Genomic DNA, 22,438 nt, shown 5'->3' with positions numbered 1-22,438 from the left:
AACCAGATGGTCCTGGATTTCACTCCCTCTTCAATACGAATGATCATAAGTGGTTGTTTCCTGAGTATGAAGTGGTGAAGATTCACACGTCTCATTGTCACCATTAGAAATGTTGGCCATTGAATACTGCTGCAACATTTACGGATTCAAAAATGAATCTAATCAGTGACAAAATATTTCAACAAGCATGGTCACAATATTTGAAGAATTTGAATTTAGAGAATTTCTTTCTAGCTTTTTGTTTTCAATTTTAATCAAATTTTTAAATATTTTACAAGATGTCCATTGCAACTTCGGCTGTCACTATAAAGAGTAATTTTATCGGAGAGAGAAACCGTCCAAGTCAGTATAAGGGCCAACTGTTCTCAAGACAGCAATCTTGGCTGCAATTACCGTGTCCGCGATGTTGAGTAGCTTCACAAGCCTTCCTTTGTTTTGTCCGACAGATTACATTTGTAGCGCTGTCGTCAAATGGATGTGAATGAGGAAAGGACATACAAGATGTGATTACCAACTGGGTCTTGGTCTGCTTTTCACATTAGTAAAACAATTTTTACAGCGTTTTCCCTATTTCATCCAAATTTGATTGCTGTTTATTCTCATGAAGTTTTTCGCCTTTTGAATCTATCCAGACCTCCCACAATTTCGTTGTGAAGAAACACAAACGATTCTTTCATCCTGTCTTTTCAAAGTGTCTCTCACACCTCTAATGGTTAAGTTTTAAGTCAAAATTCAAAATTTGCGGATAAAAGTTTTCAAGGAGATTTAGAATTATCCAACTGCTCAAGCATCTAACATCGCTTCAATCAATGATACGTATTTCAGTCTTAACTGCGGCAGCACAATTCGTCTCCTCGTCTCTAAATTGGATTAGGACAAAATGGTGTCATCGATCCTGATATCCAGCCTGGGTCCTCCAGTGTTAAGAAAAGTAACAAGCTAAGCCCACAAGGAGGGGATACAAGCTTGGCATTAAGTCTAATCTGTCCCAGCTATGTCATTGTATGATAAACTGCATCTCTGTAGTCTTCATCCCTGATAGCGGTCTGTAACATGATGCAATCTCAAGGATGAAGCTAGAGATTTGATGATGTCTCATCCACTTAGTATGATTACACTCTACCAAGTCATCAGTAAACATTCAACTCAGATACTATTTTATTAATTTTTATTTTTTGTCTCAACTTAAAGAAATTTTTCCTTTAGTGTAAATGGAAACTTGCCAAATCATTCTAGACTTGAGTTGGATTCCTTTTTTAGTTTATTCTCTAGCAGTCTGTGAGACTCCATCGTCTACTGTAGCCGACATTTTATAATGTTATCATCCAACTTAATGTATCTTTAATATTATGTATATGCAGCTTTTACAAGGCTTTCGATATACCAATATATTTATATACTGAACCTCATGTTTATTCCATATACAGAACAAACCAGATGTATAAATAATGCATGTTCCGTTTGAATGAGAAATAAATGTCCCAAGCAGGAATTTCTATATTGTATGACATTCCATACACATGTTACATGTTATAATTGCAACTTGTCGATGACATGACTGTCTGGTTAATATACAGGGTTATATCAGAGTAGAATGAACAAGATTCGCAATTAACTGATGAATACATCAATTGTGAATATACATACCAAATATCAATGTTAATGTTACATGATAGATAATGATGTTTCAGTAAATGTTAATTATGGAATAAACATAATGATTGTCATGTTGTGTAGGACAGCAGATGCTGATGGCAAATATAGGTCTGTATTTCATTCTCTCATATGTACATTTCAAGTAGGAACTTCTTTATCAAGCTCAGATCAGTTTGGAATGACATACGTTTATGTGAAACTGTAAAATGACCATACATAAGATGACGTATATGACATTATATCTCAAGCATTTAACATAGGCACTTTTCTATCAAGCTTAGATCAGTTTGGAATGACGTACATTTCAGCATCTGGTGATTAGTTTGTAAGTGTCACAGGGCCTGTGTGATGCTGATTGCAGCTTGAAACAAAGTCAAAGTCACGGCCATTGTTCCGGGTCGGAAACTTATAATAAATAATAACCCCACCCCTCAAAAACATTTTTTTTAAATGAAAGAATACTTCAAAGTATCAAGTTTTACAGCTCTTCATGAATATACCAATTATTTCCGAGATTTATGACTTTACACGTGATTCCACCGAAATACATAAAATATCAGTGTCTAAGAGCTGCGAGTGTTTGTTCCTGGTTGGAAACTTGAAAAAAAATAAATAACCCCACCCCTCAAAAAAATAAAAATAAAAATGAAAGAATACTTCAAAGTATCAAGTTTTACAGCTCTTCATGAATATACCAATTATTTCCGAGATTTATGACTTTTGACGTGATTCCAGCGAAATACATAAAATATCAGTGTCTAAGAGCTGCGAGGGTTTGTTGAAGATAGGCACAGCCTCCCAGTTGGTGTTTCAACACTCTCCTGAATTGATAGGCCCAACTGAAGGTGTTTGTGTGGCCCTACTCCAATTATCCAGCGAATCCCTTTGCTATTGATTTCTGATAATGTCTCGCCAATTTCAATTCCTCTCCTGATTCCACTTGAGGTGTTGCTGATTTCATTCAGGCTTTTCCTGTTTGCACAATTAGGTAGCTTTTTTCTTTTCTAAGATGATGTGGAGCAGCTATGACCATAGGGATAAGCTGTTTCAATGTTGTACTTATCATGTCAATATCAGATTTGACCTTTCAGTAAATTGTTCATTTCAGTTGTCATGTGAATCTGTGTCACATGTACCTCACCTAGATCAAGGCTGTCTTCAAATAATTCCTTGCATAATGTCGATTCTTCAAAATGTCAAACTTGAAAAATATTTATGTTTAGTTTCATATGAAAAATGTCAAGCTTGAAAATAATTATAATGCAGGTTTCATGTGACTTGCATCCAGTGATCATGTGAAGTGTGTTTTCTTTCGGATAAGGTTAATGTACGCTGCCTCGTTAGATAAGCAGTGCCAGGGAATAGATGTTGGAATGCTGACTGGCACGAGGTCAGCGACTGGAGGGATGTATATATAGATTTGTGTACTGTTTGTTAGCAACAAGCCATCCTCTCCCTGCTTTCCATTTCTTGGATTTTCTTGGAATTTCTCGAGTTGTTGTCTTGGCGATGCTTGTTTATTGTGGTATCTTAGACAAGGAACGTTTCTAAGTGTCTAGATGGAAAGAGCAACTTGTAATCAAAACTGATGATATTCAAGGTCAGGGTAAGTTTTCTAACTGGGTATTATCTCATTTAGCACCTTCCATATTTAATACTGATGATATTCAAGTTCAAGGTTAGTTTTCATACCAATATTATCTCATTTAACACGTCTCTGTCGATTACTGATATACATTAATGATCCAAATACATATTACATCGTAATCCCAAACCATGTTACATGGATGTTACACTACAATTATTATTTAGTTGTCAGGGATATCCTTTTTGAACAAAAAAACAACACAGCCTATCTCATGATTAGTATTAATATGTCCAAGCCTAAGTTTAGATGTTTATAGACCAGACCAATATACTTAGGATTGACCTACAATATTTGCATCAGGGGGCAATTCGCTGTGCAGAGTTGCGTCCCTTGGGCACACCAGAAACCTATTATTGTGGGTTCGAATCCTGGTTCGACCCAATTAATGTTTCTAGGTTTGTCAGCACCATACCCGTGCTTGTGGGTTTCATCGAAGTGGTAAACTCTAAGACCTGCATCACTTCGGGCTTTCCTCCCACATTAAGCTGACGCGCCGCGATATAACTGGAATACTGTTAAAGCGGCGTTAAATCCAACTCACTCACTCACTCAATATTTGCATCATCAGCATCAGGTCAAAGTTTTAGTATTTACGCAATGCAAGAATACTCGTAACATACAGATCATAAACAGCCCTATTACTTCATTGAAAAAACAATATTATGCAAGCGTATAAAGTTAACAGTTTAATCTAATGACTCAGTGGAAATTATGTTCATCATTACTGACCCCTCCATTAACTGAGGCAGTTATTTCGGTAAGGCGATATTGAAAGTAATTACGATGCATTGTCATACGCTGGTGGCTGGGCTGACTGCGTTATGCATGGAGCTACATTTAGATGTTGTGCGAAGAATTGGTCATGCTTGTTTCTCCAAGCCGAGATGTTGTACAATTCTGCATTAGATTACCAAGGATCTCTGATTTAAAGGAGCAGGCTCTCCTCTTCTGAGCTTTGCTTCCCAGCTGTCGCGTTGAGTCATTTTGGCCCAAGATATTAATTCTAACAGCGTTCCATACAACTATTGATTGGGGAGCAGTCTGCGTGATTCAGGTCTTCTGCCATAGGGGGCATATTAGTCAACTATGTAAATATCGTGATAAGAGGGATTCAAAATGATACACGTTACAATCGGTTCTTGGACTTAGAGGCCGCCAGTGCAGTTAGAAGGAACGAGATAAGGATGTTTTCTACAACACAGGCAGAACCTGGTTTAAGGTATAGTTACATTGCATTGTCTGTGAAAATACAGTATAGTGATCTGTCAGTTTGAGTCATCTGGGTGAATTGAGGTCATTTTTCAAATTCAGTTTTTGAAAAATCAAATTGAAAGTTGGAATTTCAAGTTTCGAGAAGAGGGGTGAACTGGGTGGTCTTGTAAATCCATGTGTCACATGTCTGGATCGTGAGGGACGGACTACCTGAGCGTAGCTCGTCATTCTTTGTTTATCCACCTGCCTCAGGTAGTCTCAGGTAGCGAGCGAGCAGCCAGCACTGGACGTATCTGATTCCTACATGGATGGTGTTTAGCGGACAAACAGTTGAAGTTGTCGGAGGGTTTAGGGGGATAGGTCAGCAGTGTGGCATGCTGGGTTGAATTGTGGCTGCGTAGAACTAAACTAGTGCTTGACTGGGTGCACAGTACTTGTCTCTGAAACCTTGTCAGGTGTGGAACTGTTGTTATGATGCTGGACGTCGCCTCGTCGCTCAAGCATCTTCATGTGTCGTAAATCACAAGCAGTGTAACTGGATTATTTTTACAAACTTGATGTGGATGATTGTGGAAATTCAGGAGGTAGGTTTGTGTGCTGTAAAACCTCATATTGTACTTATTCATATTTAATCTCTATGTATGAAATTCACTGATACTTTTGTATAATATTTGTAAAAGATTCACAATTTCTGCACCATGACTGTGGAATATATGTATGTAACAAAACCAATATGAAGTATTTAAAAGCTAATCTAACCAGCTCTGTTCCTCAATGAAATCAGCATTAGGAAAATTCAACCTAATAGAGCTGACTTTACAAATGGTTTTAAAGCATTAGGAGCCATATTTTCTTTGATATTTATCTTAGCTGACAGCCATGTAAACTGATTGATGTGCATTTCGAAAAGCCTCGAACAGCATTTAATTTGTTATTTTTAGAATTGTGAATTCTGTATTACAATGCGCAAGCAGAAACCGTCAAAACTTAATTCATTTCCCAGTTTTAGTGTTGAGGTTATGATTCATAGATCCGCAGCTCTCAGCGACTTCCGATTCAAGAGCTTGCTTTGCGATCATTTGACTATCTGAATGGCAACTCCCAATGAGTGCGCCTTCGAGTGGGTTTTCCTATCTTCATCAGATAAGAGTTCTCGCTTCATAAGTCAGCGCAGAAACAAAACCCACCACACTATTTGAATAATCAACCGTCAGAGCAAGCTGTGATTTAGTGTATTTGCAGAATATTTGCAAATTCTAAAATGTGGATTCCTAAGTTTTTCACCATGACTAAGGTGAGGATTTTATTGCTTTATACATTATCGTTCATAATATTCTTGACAGCATTTGTAATATGATTCATAATTCAGTCTGAATTTGTAATAGAATTCAGGACAAAACTGTTAAAAATTTCCCTTTATTCAAAACAAAAAAATATTCCTGTATTATTCAACAGAATAAATGTTAAACCTCAGTGAACATGCGTTTCAATTTGAACTTAGCAGTTTTTGCAACTGATCAATACGTGGAGATTCAGTCCTGCAGGGCTCCTGGTTTGATCAATGCCAGGGATACTAAATCTTAAATCAATTGAAAACAATAAAACGATCACCAGGGAGTCATTTACTACCAGTTGCTGGGATACCAATGTTATGAACCTGAAATGTAGTTAAACCAATACCTCTCCTCATTGGCTGAAATGTACATGTGTACATTGCTGATTGACAGATTGGCCATGTGTTGCTGGGGTGTCCACCCTGCTGTGCAATTGTATGTAGGCCATGCTGGCTATGATGTTTATTTCAAATTGATCGGTATGTACATACTGAACTGAATAACAGATTAACATTGTTTAGGTTATAAAGATTACTATTATTGGCATGGTGACTTGTAAAGAAAGAATTGTAATTTGCCAAATTGTATGTTAATTTATTTTCGGGGGAAATTGAAACTATTTTAGCGAAACTGAAAGGTTGATGTGTGATTTGTCATGTGCTAAAACTAACATCAGTATTATCAAGGTGAAACTGACATCATATAAGGAAGCATTCTCTCTATATACCTTGGATAAGTCTATGTCGTGGTAAAAGGCAGTTGATCTCTACTGTGTGCAAGACATTTTACTGTTGATCCTTCGAGAAACTTCAACAATGCCAACTGTTTTGAATAAGCTCCACGTAAGTTTATACATTTGAAATACAGTAAACGACGTTTATAACGAACATACTTATAACAAACTGACCGATATAACAAACTGACCGATATAACAAACTGACCGATATAACAAACTGACCGACATAACAAACTCACATTTTAGTCCAGACCATTTGTTGTATATATGCTTGTAATGAACTATGGTTATTACGAACTAAAGTTAGGGGTCCCCTCGAGTTTGTTATGACCGTAGTTAGATGTATTCTGATTGATGTGTGGGTGGTTTGTTGTTTCAAATGTGTACTTTGATACTCTCTTAGTTGTCTATTTAGGTGTATATAATTTGATAATGGTTAATAGTTGTATCAATAAGCTATTTAATAAGCCAATTTCCTTGCGTAAAGCTGAATTCGCTAACAATGTAAAGTTATACATCATCAAAAGGTTGGCTCATTCAAACAAATGTGGATATAGTTAAAGTAAATACTATATTCATTATGAGATGGTCCCTGGGTGATAGTTCGCAAATGAAATGCACATGTGTCAATTACATACCATCCACATGCTCACTTGCCATGTGGCCAGATGGTGTAGGCGACTGTAATGGAGGGGGTGGGGCAGTCTATGAAAGGAAGGGTAACACCTATATCACCGACACTGTTTACAAAGCATGTGACACTGTAGAAGGTAGTCTTGCTCCAAGGTTGTACTGAAAGATAAGTCCATGGATGTGTAGTAATTCTATCCTCCTAATAGGCAAGTCTAGGTATGTGGACATTACACTCTTAAGTGACAGCTTGTTCTTATCATTTACATAATCTAGAAATTATGATTTAAACGTATAATTATTGCTTTAGAGACTTATGCAAGTCTATGGAGAAGGGTGTGTAGTAATATTTGGAAGGGTGGGATCAGCTCTTTTGAAGAGTAAATTGAAATTGAAATAATAAAATACCACCCCTTGTGAAATCCAATCCATCCTTGTTTGGATTACATAACAATGTTTATATCAAATTTATTCCTTTGATAATTTGCTGTTTGATACTCAAAGAGCAAAGGAACAAAATCATATTAAGATTCCTTTTACGGCATTTCAAGCCAAATGTCATTCTCCATCAACTGTGTATATTACATCATTCCATGTAGATGAACAACAAATGTCTGTGATTAGTTTTCCGGTAATCAAAAGGGTCTAATTTCTCTTGCATAATGTCAATTAATTAGGTAATTCTGCCAGATATTTCTGACAAGACAAACATGTCCACTGTGGGGGAGGCTGTTCGGTTATAGCTTGTGAAGGCTTGGATGAAGCTAATTTCGCAATCCATTTCAGTGTTCCGACAAAAATAACAGCAACAAGGGCGTGACATGTTGACATTACGCATACATTCTCCAGCGTCTTGGAGCCATTCCTTATATTGCTCTCAGACTTGTTTTCATTTCATTCCGTAGTAAGACTTCGTAGTAAGTTGGTTTGTTCCTGAAATGAAAACTGTGACTTTTATCTATACACCTACCATTGTAATTGTATTGTGTTTCTGATCTTTATACCATTTTTGTGTTTCTTATGAAAACAAATTATTTTTTTACATTTTAATGTTTATTGTTTTGTTTTTTGCAGCAGAGTGTTGGTCCGCAGACTCTGAGTCTTTCCCAAATGTTTGACATGGAGAAAAACGGCTTTGATAGCCACATACGATACATAGATGAAACCGATGTAAGTATCCCTGGTTTGTCATGTCAAATCCTTAAGGTCTACCTCGTAGCAACGTTTCACATAAACACTATGCTTTCAAGCTTCAACCCCACTCCTGTTCACGTAAGAAATCTTTCTGTACCAGAGCAAGCGGAAATGACATTGGCTTGGTTCCAAAACCTAAAAATTAAACACATTTGCAACAAATTGGTATATCCTTCCCTGTATCATACAAAATGCATAACATGTATGTTAAGCTTTCATCTTGGGTACATTGTGCTCAAGATTGTTTGGAAGGTATATTTAGGTTTAAACCTTTTATTGCGGCAGTTACTATTTGTTTTTGAGTGGATAGGTCAACACTTGAGTAAAACAGTCCTCCGCTGCGTGGTTGAGTCAGTGCATCACAACACTGCACATGTCTCTGCTGCATGACTAAGGTCAAGGGAGGGCCATGAGAAATGCTGTTTTTTTGTTGAAAATGATGCAACGTTATTTATTAACAAGTTAATCGTTGTTTGATATTTACATGGTATTACACTTTATGTTCGTTGGATGAGAAAGTTATGCCATGATTTGGTTTAATTAGGTTGAAAGCACTAAAGGATTATTCAGTTTGTTTTATGAATTAATTATTGCATCTTAAAAGATTTTTATGAGAAAATTGAAATTGTTGTATTTGTAAAAGATGTGGGGGTTTTTAAATGAAAAAAGTAAAGAGAAGCACTGAATGATCCTGAGTGCACAAGACTTTGAGAAAAATGAAATAATTGAGTAAACTCTCATTTTTACAAAATGTGGTTTTTTTATGAAAAATGTACAGGATGAACCAGAGTGCATAGTACAAGACTTACGCATGAACATGAATCAGTCTTCGTGAGCCTCTCTTATCGTATTTCTGACGCACTCAAAGCTCTTCAAGGTATAGATTTACTATGATATTTTTTCAGGCATTGATATTTCAAGACGGCAACCTGTTATCAGGATCGCTGGAGGCACTTATCCAGCATCTGGTCCCCACAGGAGATTATTACCCTGATGTGAGTATATTTGCCATAGCCACCTTTTCATTGGATATAGACACTTGTATATATCATGCCTGGTACTACAGAAGCATTACTGAGCCTAGCGTCAATTTCGCTATTGACAATGCCACTTTTGAAATAAGTAAGGTGCTGTTTCAGTATTCAGTGTCATTCCGTCTTGACAGTTCATTTGGTTCTACATGTAGTTGTATTACCAGACCTAAAAAACATGTTGTGAAAAGGGTGAATGAAATTAACACTTGTTGATTTCCTTTACTGAAATAGACTATAAGTTGTTATTCCAGGGAACCTGCCCTGCTTTTATTCCACCTTTAGTAGGAAACTGAATATAGTAGAGAGGATGTGGCGATGGGTTCAAGTACCACATGGGATTGGAAGTCTGGAACTCAGCCATGGTTAATTTTACCGAAGTGTTCGCTTCATTGAAAACATCCCCCAAACTGTTTGATTCATTAACTGCCCAACACAACACTGTGTTGTGAATGAGCCATGCAAGTGAACGGAAACTGTATGGCTGTCGTGCTTGTAAGTGTTTTCATATTAAGAAAAGTAGTACTAAGCATAACCAGCAGATCATTCATATATTTCCTATAATGCTACTTCAAGAAACCCCCAATTGATAAGGCTAATAATGCAGGATTTACCTAATATATATACGCCCATCTTTTTCAAACTTTATATGGCTATGTTTGCAGATGTAAGAACATGTGGGAGAATTGTTTTTGCACATGTTGCTGAGAAACGGTTTAACAATCTTGTATTTATGAGTCTCCCTAGACTAACATCTAGTCTCTGAAATGAACATATCACACAGAAAAAACAGTTGTTCAGTTATCTTAATAAAAATATAATAAAAGGGAGCCCAATGACTCTTCATTTCCTGATACTGCAATTATCTAGACTTGCCAAACATAGGCTTACTTGCATGGGCTGTATTTGATATATATTTGTATCAGGGTCTGTAAGACAAACTAGAGTCTCCCTCTAGCAGGATGTTACGCTGTAAGAAACTGAGGGTTGAGACATGCCCACTGTTTAATGACACTTGACTTACATCAAGGGAACAGAGAGGGTCCATTGTCAAGGTCGGGGAATGCAGGGGAGGTTTTGATCATACCAGGATGTGCATAGTTTAAATATGGTTTTAATATCACTGAAAACCCTGAAATGTACAAATTTTAAGATATAGTTCACTTCCAACTCATATTCCTATGCAAGAGGTATTCCTGTTAATGTTAAGTAATGGTTCTATATGGACCATTATACAATCCCCTTGTCATTATTCTGGGTCGGGAGTATTTCCCTCACGAATTATAGAACATTAATATGATTTATATTAATTTTTACAATAAATGGGATCATAACAGTATTCTTATGATGTTGTTAATGGTAGTAAGTTGTGAGGTAAGCATTATATTTAACAATATCTGTTGTACAACATCCCATTCAGCTTATGAGACACATCTACCTTCCTATCATTCTGTTAAGTTGTTCTCTATGTACAATACAATGATTTAATGGTGACAATGTTTGACTAAAACAAAAATAGCACTCTTTGTTGAGGTTGCAGAAAAGTAGGGATTCTGCTGATATAACGAACACAGTGCTGCAAAGTGTGAAATCATGTTTCAATGTTACAGATATTCTTGAAAAAGGATTGTGCTTTTTTGGTGCATTTTGAAAGCATATCAAATTGAAATACACATCAATCAATTAAAACCCAGTTCTGTTTCAACATGCACTGTATTAATCTATCCCAGCAAACTCACAAAACCATTTATCTGATCGATGTAATTCATTTTTTGGTATTACAATGATTGAATGGATTTTCCAATGCTTAGTCCGTCGCAGAGATGTGTGTGATTGTATGTTTAGCAAGTGTGTTCCAATATTTAACTGATATTTTCAAGTACTGAAGCATTAACTTTCCTATAGAACATCGTACAAATATTTATATGATTAAACAGTTTACACAGATTATGAATTAATGATTCTTTCCCAAATATTATCGTGACAACTATTTTCTTGAAGCAGTGTTTCAATATTGTCAAGTCTGTAGAAAGATTTAATTAAGGAATTGATATTTTTGGCAACATAACTTCTTTAAAAGTTACAAATACTAACATGTTGAATTATGTGGTTATAACACAGTCATTCTTTTCTTTCAGAGGACGTACATATTTGCGTTTCTCCTGAGTTCAAGGCTGTTTATCCGACCACACAATTTACTGGGAGAAGTTTGCCAGGTGAGCCCGAAATAGACATTTAATTAACAAAGAGTACAATCAACATCAGTGGCAAATAAACACATATATTCCAAGCAGCTGATATGTACATGATAATGCTGACTGGCAGGTGTCAATCAAAATTATCATTTGTTTATTGCAACTTTTTGTGCTAATACTTGAATAGCTTTCAAATGAAAGTAAAACAAATATTTGTGGAAGGAAATTGCCCTGCCCATCATTAAAAGAAATGACGATCACGTGTACAAAGACATGTGACTACCTAGAGTCTCCCAGTTGAAGACGAAAATGTTAATTACGTGATTAGGAGTACAGCTTGAAATAGACTTGTTGAAATTGAGTGGCGTTCAGGTGTCTATTTACACTGTCAACACGTCTCTTTCACGAGACGAGGCCCCACACAGTGATAGCAAGTCCCCTTAGTAAACCACTTTTGCATATTCTTTTGAAGTTTCTTAAAATAGTTTGTTAATCAATTTTAAACCTTTTCTCGTTTATTTTTAGGTGTGCATATTTCAACAGAATCTGGCCAATGACAGAATTGACAAGGTAAACAGTTTGTGATGTTTTGATAAGATCATGATATTAAATTATTATATTGACAGTAATAACTTTGTAGAACAGTACAGTTATGACGTCTCATTAAAAAACACATTTTCCATCTTCTGTTTTCTTAATCTGTATTTTATTTGTGTTTACAGAATTCCCTGGGTAAATTTGGAACACACATCGTCAGCCTGTTGAGGTAAGTGTTACATAATTATTTTTCGTGTTGATTAAATGATATAATAATTAATAAATCTGTGGAATGATCGCTTAGCAACTCATACTTTATCATCTTCATCTTCATCATCTTCATCATCTTTATCGTTGCAGCGAGTGGACCGAGTTGTTCCCCTACGACTTCAGGGATGAACGCATGATGAAACACCTGAAGGATATCACGCAGCGCGTCGTGAAGATATACCCCGAACTCAGAAAAGATATCAGTGCTCTCATGCATAATCTTCTCTCTCGAGTAAGTAACAAAATGACTTCATTTACATAAAAACATCCAAGATTGAGCCACCTGATCAATGAAGAAGTTATAGGCTTGTACTGGCTTTCTTCATGTAGGCAGTTTCACTTGATGTACGTATCTTGAAACTTCTTCACCATCATGTGATTCATGGACAGATCCTGGGCTTAAGTAAAACCACACAACCCGAAATACTTCCGAAAACCTGTGACTGTTTCACATTCAGTTTGTTCGGATGAAACTGGTATTTGCAGATGGATCAGAGAAGCCTCCTTTCTTTGTAGGACAGGATCCGATATGTGGACACTCTGTGAAGATTGTATGTGATAGAATCTCAGTGTTTATCTGTGTCTCAACTGTGCAATATCGGGATAATGTTTTCATCCTGTTAAATTCCTTCTGTGTGACCCCTTGTCTTGACCTCCTGATCAAGACATTGAAAATATGCTAGATATTTCAACTGTTTTTTACCAAAGTTCATTCATTCATTCATTCATATAAGGGGAAGAATAAGAGAAAAAATAAAGATGTCATGTGCAAAACTGGATTATATCCCAACAATTTCACGTTTCAAACTTCACAATTGTTTTTTTCAAAAGATGTTTTTTATTTGATACTTAAATGGTCAATTTTCAATTATTTTTAGTATATCCCTCATTCAAATTTCTTTTTTAAGAGTGAATTGGTCAGGTTTCTGTTTCTGGTAACTTTCCAAGGTCAAATAATTGGTAGCTTCACTTCCGTTTACGAAATATTACCTTTGACATTTTAGTTTGCCATTGTGAGACATGCTACTGAAACGCTGACCCTATTCCGTTATCAGACTGATCCTAACTTGGCCAGTGCCAATCCAAATGCAATAAATAACATTGATAAGCAGCAAGTTTGTCTAGAATTATTTGGTGGAACCAGCGGGGAAACCTCCCTCCGAGGATAACGGATAATTCCAGTGCCATGTTTCTCAGAGACAGGCATCTTTTTTCCTTGGCAGCACAGTTGAGGTTGTCATTGAGATCTAATGCAAACTGAGACCACAATTGATGGTATGCTATTTTTGTGGCAAAAATATTCTATGGCTTAAGGAAAGTCTGACCAAGCTGGGGTTAACCCATGTTCTGTTAATCCAACTCAACTTCTTTTCAGATTTGATGTTTTGTAATGAAATAATTTGGGGCTAAAGTTACAGATTTGATAATTACTCAAATTATATGAAATTATATAAATCTTAAATCAAATCTTAAATGTCTAATAAGGATATGTTTCTGACATGTATGCTGAAATTGTAATTTCCTTGATCTATTTTTATATGATATTTGTGTTAAACTTCCATAAATGGGCGCAACAATAATATATTTCCTGATGTGAAGGCAAATGGCCTTTCCTTGTATCACAAATAGAAAGGAGGATACGATAACACATGACCAATCTAACTTATGCTGATGACGTGCAAAATGAATTCAAATTATGATGACTAACCACTTAAAATTTTCTTAAATAACATCCTGGTTTAAATGCTGTCAACGTCACACTTTGTTGCCATGGATACATTTCCTTATAAGACTGCATGGCGAACGTACCAAACTGTGGAGATGCTACCAGAAGCACTTATAGTAAGTATTTTATGATTTTTTTCTTTTTCTGTTCCAGTTGTCTCGGCTCCAGAAATTTGAAGATGTCTTGGCTAAATTGAGCACAGAAGCCATGCAGAAGTCCCAGACCCAGGTCGTCCCCACCACCGACATCATGGAGGTGTGCCCCAGCCCGCTTGTCCTAGCACAGCAACTTACACATGTTGAACTGGTACGTTGTGTCTCAAAAAAAATAATTTTATTGAAATTTTTTGAATGAAAGAATTTTGTTTCTACTTGCTGTCAACTTCATTCTCTTAAAACACTTTTTAAAAAAATATTAAAAAATGTCGGTAAGAATTGTAAATTCAATTTACTTATCGAATATGACTTTTTTTCAGGAGCGTTTGAGTATGATTGGTGCTGAAGAATTTGTCCAAGCATTCTCAAAAGAAGTTATCGATGGAGAGGTATGTACAGTTTCTAATACCTATTACATATCAACCACAGGCATCTATATTCTTAAGTATCCTTTATTTCTCTGCCAATTCTAAAATGGCACAGAAATATCATCATGAAAAGAATAATTAAGCTTAACGATAACAAGAACTTTCAGGGGGGGTAACTCTGTTTCATACTTCAGTTATGAGAATATTTTGCAGATTGTATAATTTCACATGTCATCTGTTCTATTGCAGACTACATTCCGTGACATGAAAAAGACAACCAACTTGGAGGCGTATGTTCAGTGGTTCAACCGTCTCAGCTACCTCGTGGCGTCAGAAATATGCTCAGTAAGTCTCATTAGGATATTTATCAGTGAGATGAAATTCCATGGTTTAAAAAATTCATAGCTTTCTTCTTTTTTAATTTATTCACATATTTACTTAATTTATTACTTATTTGCTTAGTTAATAATTTGCTTCTTTATGTTTTCAGCATTTGAAGAAGAAGAACCGAGTCAAAATGATTGAGTACTTCATTGATGTTGCTAAGGAATGCATCAACATTGGCAACTTCAATTCGCTCATGGCAATCATAGGTAAAAACACATTTCAATTTGACAGATTCTGTAATGTCGGAAATATGGAAAGCATCAATGCTGAATTATGACATGTGTCCACAAGTTTTGAAAAACTGAAATCAATACTCCACACTAACAGTAGTGAGTGAGTGAATATTGTTTAAAAATAGTGAGTATTGTTTTACGCCACTTTTAGCAATATTCCAGCAATATCACGGCGGAGGACACAGAAACGGGATTCACACATGTACCTATGTGGGGAATCTAACGCCTGACGAGCGAACGCTTTAACCACAAGGCTACCCACAGTTCTTGTTTAAATTAGCCTCAGGGATACTGTAGCTATATACAGTAAGCTACGTTTATAACGAACACGTTTATAACGATCTGATGTATAAAACAAACTCCATCCATTTGCTGTATATGCTTATATAAATACCAAACTAAATTTATTGCCCGTTCGAGTTCCTTATAACCATAGTTTACATGCATTATGTGATTTGTCTCTGGACTAAAAGATTTTTGTACATTTTTTCAGCTGGCATGAACATGAGCCCTGTTGCAAGATTAAAAAAGACGGTAAGTTGCCTCACAATAGTATATACCTGTACAAACAGAACCTAAGCAATGTCGAGCCCATTTCTCACAAAAACACCTTCTGGAAGATTGATGCTAGAAACACATATATACAAAATGGAAGTACTTAATGTATCCAGAATAATCTGAACTGGTAATTTTCTTTTGTGAATCAGTGCTTTTCCACTATGATTAATAAAAACCAAGAACCGTGAAGATTCCGGGTTAGAATAGGTCTTCAGCAACCCATAATTGTTATAAAAGGCGACAAAGGGGATCGGGTGGTCAGGCTCGCTGACTTGGTTGATGCATGTCATTGATCCCAATTGCGTGGATCGATGCCCATGATGTTAATCACTGGATTGTCTGGTCCAAACTCGATTATTTTACAGACCGCCTCATATAGCTGGAATATTGCTGAGTGCGGCGTTAAACAAACAAACAAACAAACAAACAAAGAACATTTAAATATATTCACACATTACACTTTCCTTATGAAGCTGAGCAGAATACTTGTTGTGTAACTGTGAGTACTTATGTTGTGTTCTTCTACCTACAGTGGGCTAAGGTGAACACAGCCAAGTTCCTTATCTTGGAACATCAGATGGACCCCTCCAACAACTTCGGCAGTTACCGATCATGTCTCAAGGCGGCAATGTGGCGCTCACAGGGAGCGGTCGATGATCAGGGAAAGGTAATTCAGTTACTCCTCTCAACATTCCTGTAATTTTGACAAACAAATTAGATAAATTCCAACAATCAGCTGTCTTATCAGTAAAATTGCTTTGTGGGAATATTCAGGTTAAGAAGTTCTCAAAATAGAATTTAAATCTAAAATCAATTATTTTGTCAGTTGTCTAATCACATGAGGTGATTTGCTCTTTGTCGGTTAATTTTCATTAACAAAAAATATAAATGCTTGAATTCAATTATTTTGCTGTATTATAATTAAATTTTGTGTTTCTTTTTTCCCAGATTGTCGTTCCATTCTTCAGCCTTTTTGTCAAAGATCTGTACTTCCTCAACGAAGGCTGCATGAACAGGCTGTCCAACACTAACATCAACTTTGAGGTAATCAGGAGTTTCAAAGAAAAATAAATTATGCCAGTATCAGTCAAATAGTTCAAAATTATTTTCACTAAATATAAAAATGAAGACTTTGACACCAATTTACCCATATTTTTATTGGACAAAATGCCTAAAACCAACTTGATTATAGCTAATTATCTATTCAACATAATTGAATGCTTTCAACAGATTATCAGCGTAATTATGATCAAGGTATTTACATGTACAATGACTCATTAACTAAATGTTCTTTATTTGTCTTTTAGAAATTCTGGCAGGTTGCAAAGCAGATCTCAGATATCATGGCATGGCAGCAAGTTGAGGTAAGAATAGTTATTTTTATTTAAAATATTAATAGTTATAAAATGATTAATGTACTATTTTCAAATACACATGTATTTAAAAAAACTTTATCTTAAAGAGGGGACTTTATATGCCACTAGTTGCAGTTTTCCATGTGGGAATTAAACTCGGGTCTTCAGTGTTATGGGCAAGCGCTTTAACCACTAGGCCAACCTACATTTCAACATATACCTTTTTTATAGTAATTATGTTTTTCTGACTTGTATTTTCATGTTTCACTGTCTCTTTCTTTCAGTGCCCATTTGAGAAGAGCAACAAAGTGTTGAATTACGTACTAACATCACCAGTCTTCTCAGAAACAAGTAAGTAGAATCTAATTTAATCGCAAATTTCAGATTAATTTGAAATTTGATTGATAATTTTTTTTACAATTTTTTTTTATGGAAAATACATGAGATATATAAGATGAAACATTATGCCAGGATTGATAAGTGATAACAAAATGCAATGAAAATGATTCACAAAACGTCAATTATAGAATACTTTTGCAAAATTTCAAAAAAATCTTGAAAAGTTATTGTTTTGCCTACATATATAACATGAATGTATTTCTTCTCCCCACAGCGCTTTCACTGGCATCGTATGAATGTGAGCCCCCAGAAAACAGCTATGACAAGGAGAGACACAAAACACTCAAGTAAGCATCTTACAGTAGCAGCTCTTTAGCATGGTTGATACCTACAGTGGCCCACAAGGGACATGTAGTCTGTTTTTCAATATTTTGATATTTCACTTTTTGAACCTTTTGCAAATTAACACAATTTGTCATGCAAATATGTGATAAATCATGTATAAAAACAACCGAAAACATGGAAAATGTACTTTCAAGTAGCTATTGAATCGCTGAAATGTGAAGTGAAAATGTCAAAAACTAAAATGAAAATGTCAAGGTGACTCAATATCTTCTTTATACATGATTTATCACATATTTGTATGACAAATCATGTAAATTTGCAAAAGGTTCCGATAACAGTAAGTGAAATATCAAAATATTGAAAAATAGACTCCATGTCCCTTATGGGCCACCGTAGATACCAGTAAGCTTCAAGTTTACTAGTATTATGAGAAACCTGACTTCATTATCATATTAATCAGTTGAGGAAACTTTACATAATGATAACAATAACTAATATTGTGCCATATCAATCCTGTGAAGAATGCTCAAAATTATCACCCGTCAATGGATCAGTATGCGCTCAATCTCATGTGAACTGTACTGGTCAATATAATTATCAATACTATTTATTTCTTCCTGACATAAAGATTATTTTTTAAATGTGTATGACCAGGTTATTCATTAGTCACTTCTCTTTTCCAGGGCTCAGGCTGGTTTATGACAAACAGAGAGAAAGATGTCAGCCTACTATCTTTGTGAATCATTTTGATACAAGTACTTAAAATGGCTGCCGACTGCCCTGTGGTTGTAACACATCAATGTGTGTAAAGGAGGATATTGTCCAGCTTTGAGTGTTGTGCAGGATCTGTTGTAGACGCTTCAAGTCAAGATGTCCTTGCTAGTGCTGGTCAAGAATCAGATTGAAGTTGTAATGTGTGTGATAAGCATTGTTGAAGGAGGGACAGTATCTTCTAAAATGGCAGTCGGACAAAATGTCTCAGTGCTGGAGTTATCTCCCTTTTAAAGGAGTTATCCCCCCTGCAAAATGGCAGACACTTGGTGTCCAGACTGATCTCGAGTGAGAATGCCTGTGCTATTGTGCAACCCAAAGACTGTGTTATTATGGACACTTCAAGCATGTGACGAAGAAATTGCCAGTATATTTGTACTGGATTATGAAAAGTGCTGTCGAACTTGTTTTTAAGGCACTTTTGACTGTTGCTGGACAACAAAATGTGCCATTTGTTACAAAAGTCTGATGGGACTCTAATTTATTTTCCTGGTGGTGCTGATGATTGAGTTTAGTTTGCCCTCTCAGGATGCTGCTTCATTCGTTCCATGTTATTTGTTTTGCAAGCTACATGGACAATTTTAACATTCTCAACAAAATTTTATTCTCAGAGAGCCTAGTTATATATCTATATATTATGAGGAACATTTCATTATTTTTTTCTAAAAAGAAAAATGAAACAAAAATGGAAAATGAGACCAAAGATTTTTTTTGAGAATCTCATGGGAACACTACAGGTTTTATATATCTATGTATACAAGACTGTTTTCAGGTGGAAATAAATTTGTTGTATATGTGGTTTGACTTGTAGATATTCAAAAGAATTTTCATTTGTAAATTTCATAAATGGCATTTTCATACTCGGAGCCATTCCAAATTTTCTCTTATATTTCGAATGATTTTTTCATTAAGAGGAAAGAAGGAAATGTTGTTTTTACCAGTCATCCATAGAAGGGCAAAAGAATAAATGTGGCAAAATTTACAAAACTGTAAGAAAGGATAAATGATTATTTTAGCCCAGATTGAACAATCACTTGTTTCTTCTGCATGTGTAGCCCATATTTTGAGATCACTATCACCAAACTTGAACATTTTCTGATCACTATTCTCATCCCATTGGATTCATCATATCATACACCATCAATACTCAGAAATATGGAGACTCAGATCTGTATTGTTGTTCTGACGCTTCTCTCTAGTGTTTAGCAGCTGTTGTTGAATATGCACTTTGTTGACAGTGGTGCCGAGCCCTAGGCAGACATATTGTTATACTGTGTGATGCTTTGGTGGCCCTGGTGCTTGCACTTGTATATAGAATCTGTACATACAATCAGTCAAATAAAATGTGAATCATAAATACTCATCCTGTTTTTAATGCTGGAAGAACAATTTCTGGTGACAGTCATTTCTTTCTTGTCTGTGCAAACCTCACTGAACAATATGATCCAGGTGAGTGAGTGAGTGAGTGAGTATGGTTTTATGCCGCTTTTTTAGCAATATTCCAGCAATATCACGGCGGGGGACACCAGAAATGGGCTTCACACATTGTACCCATGTCGGGAATCGAAACCCAGGTCTTCGTCGTGACGAGCAAACGCTTTAACCACTAGGCTACCCGACCGCCCCCTGATCAATTAGGTCTGATCAGGTGAATAGTCACCTGATGAGGGGGACGACATGTAACCCTGAAACTTTGTTTCAAACAGAAAAGAAGTTGTCAGATGAGAATAATGCACCACTATTCAAAAGCTGTTCATTTCTGTACTTCGCTGTGCAGGGTTGTGTCCCTTGGGCACGCCAGAAACCGGGGTTTGTGGGTTCAAATCCTGATTTGCCCCGATTATGTTTCTAGCTTTGTCACCAAAGTGTAAACGCCTGAGATCTGCATCACTCTGGGCTTTCCTTCCACATTACGCTGACATGCTGTGATATAACTGGAATACTGATCAATCTCAGGACACTCACTCACTCTACAAAATGTGAAGGAAATGTTAAAGTTTCTGACAACTCTCAGAATCTAATGTTGAACCCCTTGAGAGGGTGTGAATATTGATTTTCAATGCTGTCTATAACACAACACTCCAACACACCAGTGGCTGAATGCATGCCTCAATATCAGGTAACAAGTGATTAACATACATTATAGCTAAATTGGATAGAATTATCATTAAACCGCCCGCCTGTTATCAGAAATGAGCGGGCCACTGTAACTTGATAATGCCCTCATATTGCTTGACGACGGGCCATTATCACGCCAGTTGTTAGGTGACGTCATAGGGATGAGGATAGGTGATGTCACGTTCAATAGTGACGTCATCAGGTTTGTTCTATGACGTTTCCATTTTTGTGGGTCAGTGACGTTTCGTGTTGATTGCACTAAATGTTTCAAAACTGATATTATTGTTTATTTTTATTTGATAACAAATTCTATCCATTTTAGCTATAATAACGGTAACGCTATTTTTCAGGGCATTATCATTTGCAGAAGCCCTCGGTCTTTTCAACTGCCCTCCTTTGTCGAGCGGTTAATGGAAGACCTCGGCTTCTGCAAATGATAATGCCCTGAAAAATAGCGTTATCCTTATACTAATGTCACCCCATTATCATGTAACATGGCACAACATGGAGGGTACTCAGGATCTATTCTGCCTTACAATCTCCTACAAGATGGACCCAATAAGATGCTCCACCCTGCTTTGCTGACATGAATAATAGCAATCATATCTGGAGATGACATATCCCCCCTTCTGGTGCAATTTAGAAATGGAGTTTTGCTATTTATAGTTTTATACCCCACTTTTGGATACCTTCAGTTCAGTTATGGACCTATGTATATAGTTATATAGATCTGTGGTTCAGTGAAGTAAAAATAATGCTGTTCAGAATTTTTCAAAATTCCAGATCATCAAAAGGCACAAGTTCACCTCTCGACTGATATGTACAGCAAGTTTCATCCAGAAATATTCATTGGTTTTGGAATTCTGCTTCGGAAACAAGCCCAACCCTCATTTTTCAGTAAAGACTAACTTGTCATGAAAAGAAAAAACCCCAGGAAAAACCTAAAAGTCCCAAATTAACAGGCACAAGTTCATCACCATAAACTGATCCATATAGCAAGTTCCAACAAGAAATATTTATCAGTTTTGGAGTTCTGCTCCAGAAACGGAAAACGGACAGCTGACGGACAAGTACATTTTCATGGCACTACAATATTTTTACACTAGTCAAACGATCACAACCCAAGCTGCTAGAAAGTGAACAGTCACAATACCATCTCATCTGACTGGGTTCCCATTCACTGTTGGTGAACAGAGGCATTAATATGACATAGAAATCTTTATATTCTTTTTTTCACAAAATATGCAATATAGATCACTTTATCGTACTGGGGGAATTTGGTGCAAATATTGTACTGATTCTGCCAAAAGATGATGGTTGGCCTCTCTGCATTACATGCGTTAGAACTGAGAAGAAATTCTCTGTATGATCCAAATAAATAAACACTAAATTTCTACATAATCTGTTCCAACAGATAATTAATAGCAACAAGGCAGCGCCAAACTGATAATATCCCTAGGTTTTTGGGGACATATTGCGTGTACGTGTGATTATATCTTGTTTACACAACCAGAAAATCTAATTTGATGCACTGCATCAACTAATGATGTACTAAGCACTCCTACTTGAAAAATCCATTTGAAAATGGGATGGTGCCAAACAAGAAAATATTATTTCCACATGGCATGTTTCTCAACGAT

The 22,438-nt window shown here is 36.2% G+C and overlaps 1 protein-coding gene across 8 annotated transcripts in view; it reads left to right on the top strand.

Moving 5' to 3' along the window:
- LOC124132604 (ras-GEF domain-containing family member 1B-like) overlaps window positions 1-20,037 on the top strand; it is a 151,543-nt gene extending 131,506 nt beyond the window's left edge. For all 8 annotated transcript variants that reach the window (XM_046496598.2, XM_046496601.2, XM_046496599.2 and 5 more), the window contains 17 exons: window positions 8,291-8,386; window positions 9,316-9,405; window positions 11,580-11,657; window positions 12,162-12,206; window positions 12,359-12,402; window positions 12,534-12,675; window positions 14,323-14,475; window positions 14,645-14,713; window positions 14,942-15,037; window positions 15,183-15,285; window positions 15,806-15,846; window positions 16,403-16,537; window positions 16,819-16,914; window positions 17,178-17,234; window positions 17,510-17,576; window positions 17,839-17,911; window positions 18,593-20,037. In XM_046496598.2, coding sequence (XP_046352554.1) covers window positions 8,291-8,386; window positions 9,316-9,405; window positions 11,580-11,657; window positions 12,162-12,206; window positions 12,359-12,402; window positions 12,534-12,675; window positions 14,323-14,475; window positions 14,645-14,713; window positions 14,942-15,037; window positions 15,183-15,285; window positions 15,806-15,846; window positions 16,403-16,537; window positions 16,819-16,914; window positions 17,178-17,234; window positions 17,510-17,576; window positions 17,839-17,911; window positions 18,593-18,611 — 1,404 coding nt within the window. In that variant the 3' untranslated portion in view covers window positions 18,612-20,037. The remainder of the gene's footprint in view (window positions 1-8,290; window positions 8,387-9,315; window positions 9,406-11,579; window positions 11,658-12,161; window positions 12,207-12,358; window positions 12,403-12,533; window positions 12,676-14,322; window positions 14,476-14,644; window positions 14,714-14,941; window positions 15,038-15,182; window positions 15,286-15,805; window positions 15,847-16,402; window positions 16,538-16,818; window positions 16,915-17,177; window positions 17,235-17,509; window positions 17,577-17,838; window positions 17,912-18,592) is intronic.
- Window positions 20,038-22,438: the final 2,401 nt, after the last annotated feature.

The sequence above is a fragment of the Haliotis rufescens genome, unplaced genomic scaffold (genome assembly GCF_023055435.1).
Source record: "Haliotis rufescens isolate VD_foot unplaced genomic scaffold, xgHalRufe1.0.p SCAF_11, whole genome shotgun sequence".
Taxonomy (NCBI): domain Eukaryota; kingdom Metazoa; phylum Mollusca; class Gastropoda; order Lepetellida; family Haliotidae; genus Haliotis; species Haliotis rufescens.
The sequence above is the reverse complement of the archived record's forward strand: the minus strand, read 5'-3'. Positions and strand labels throughout refer to the sequence as shown.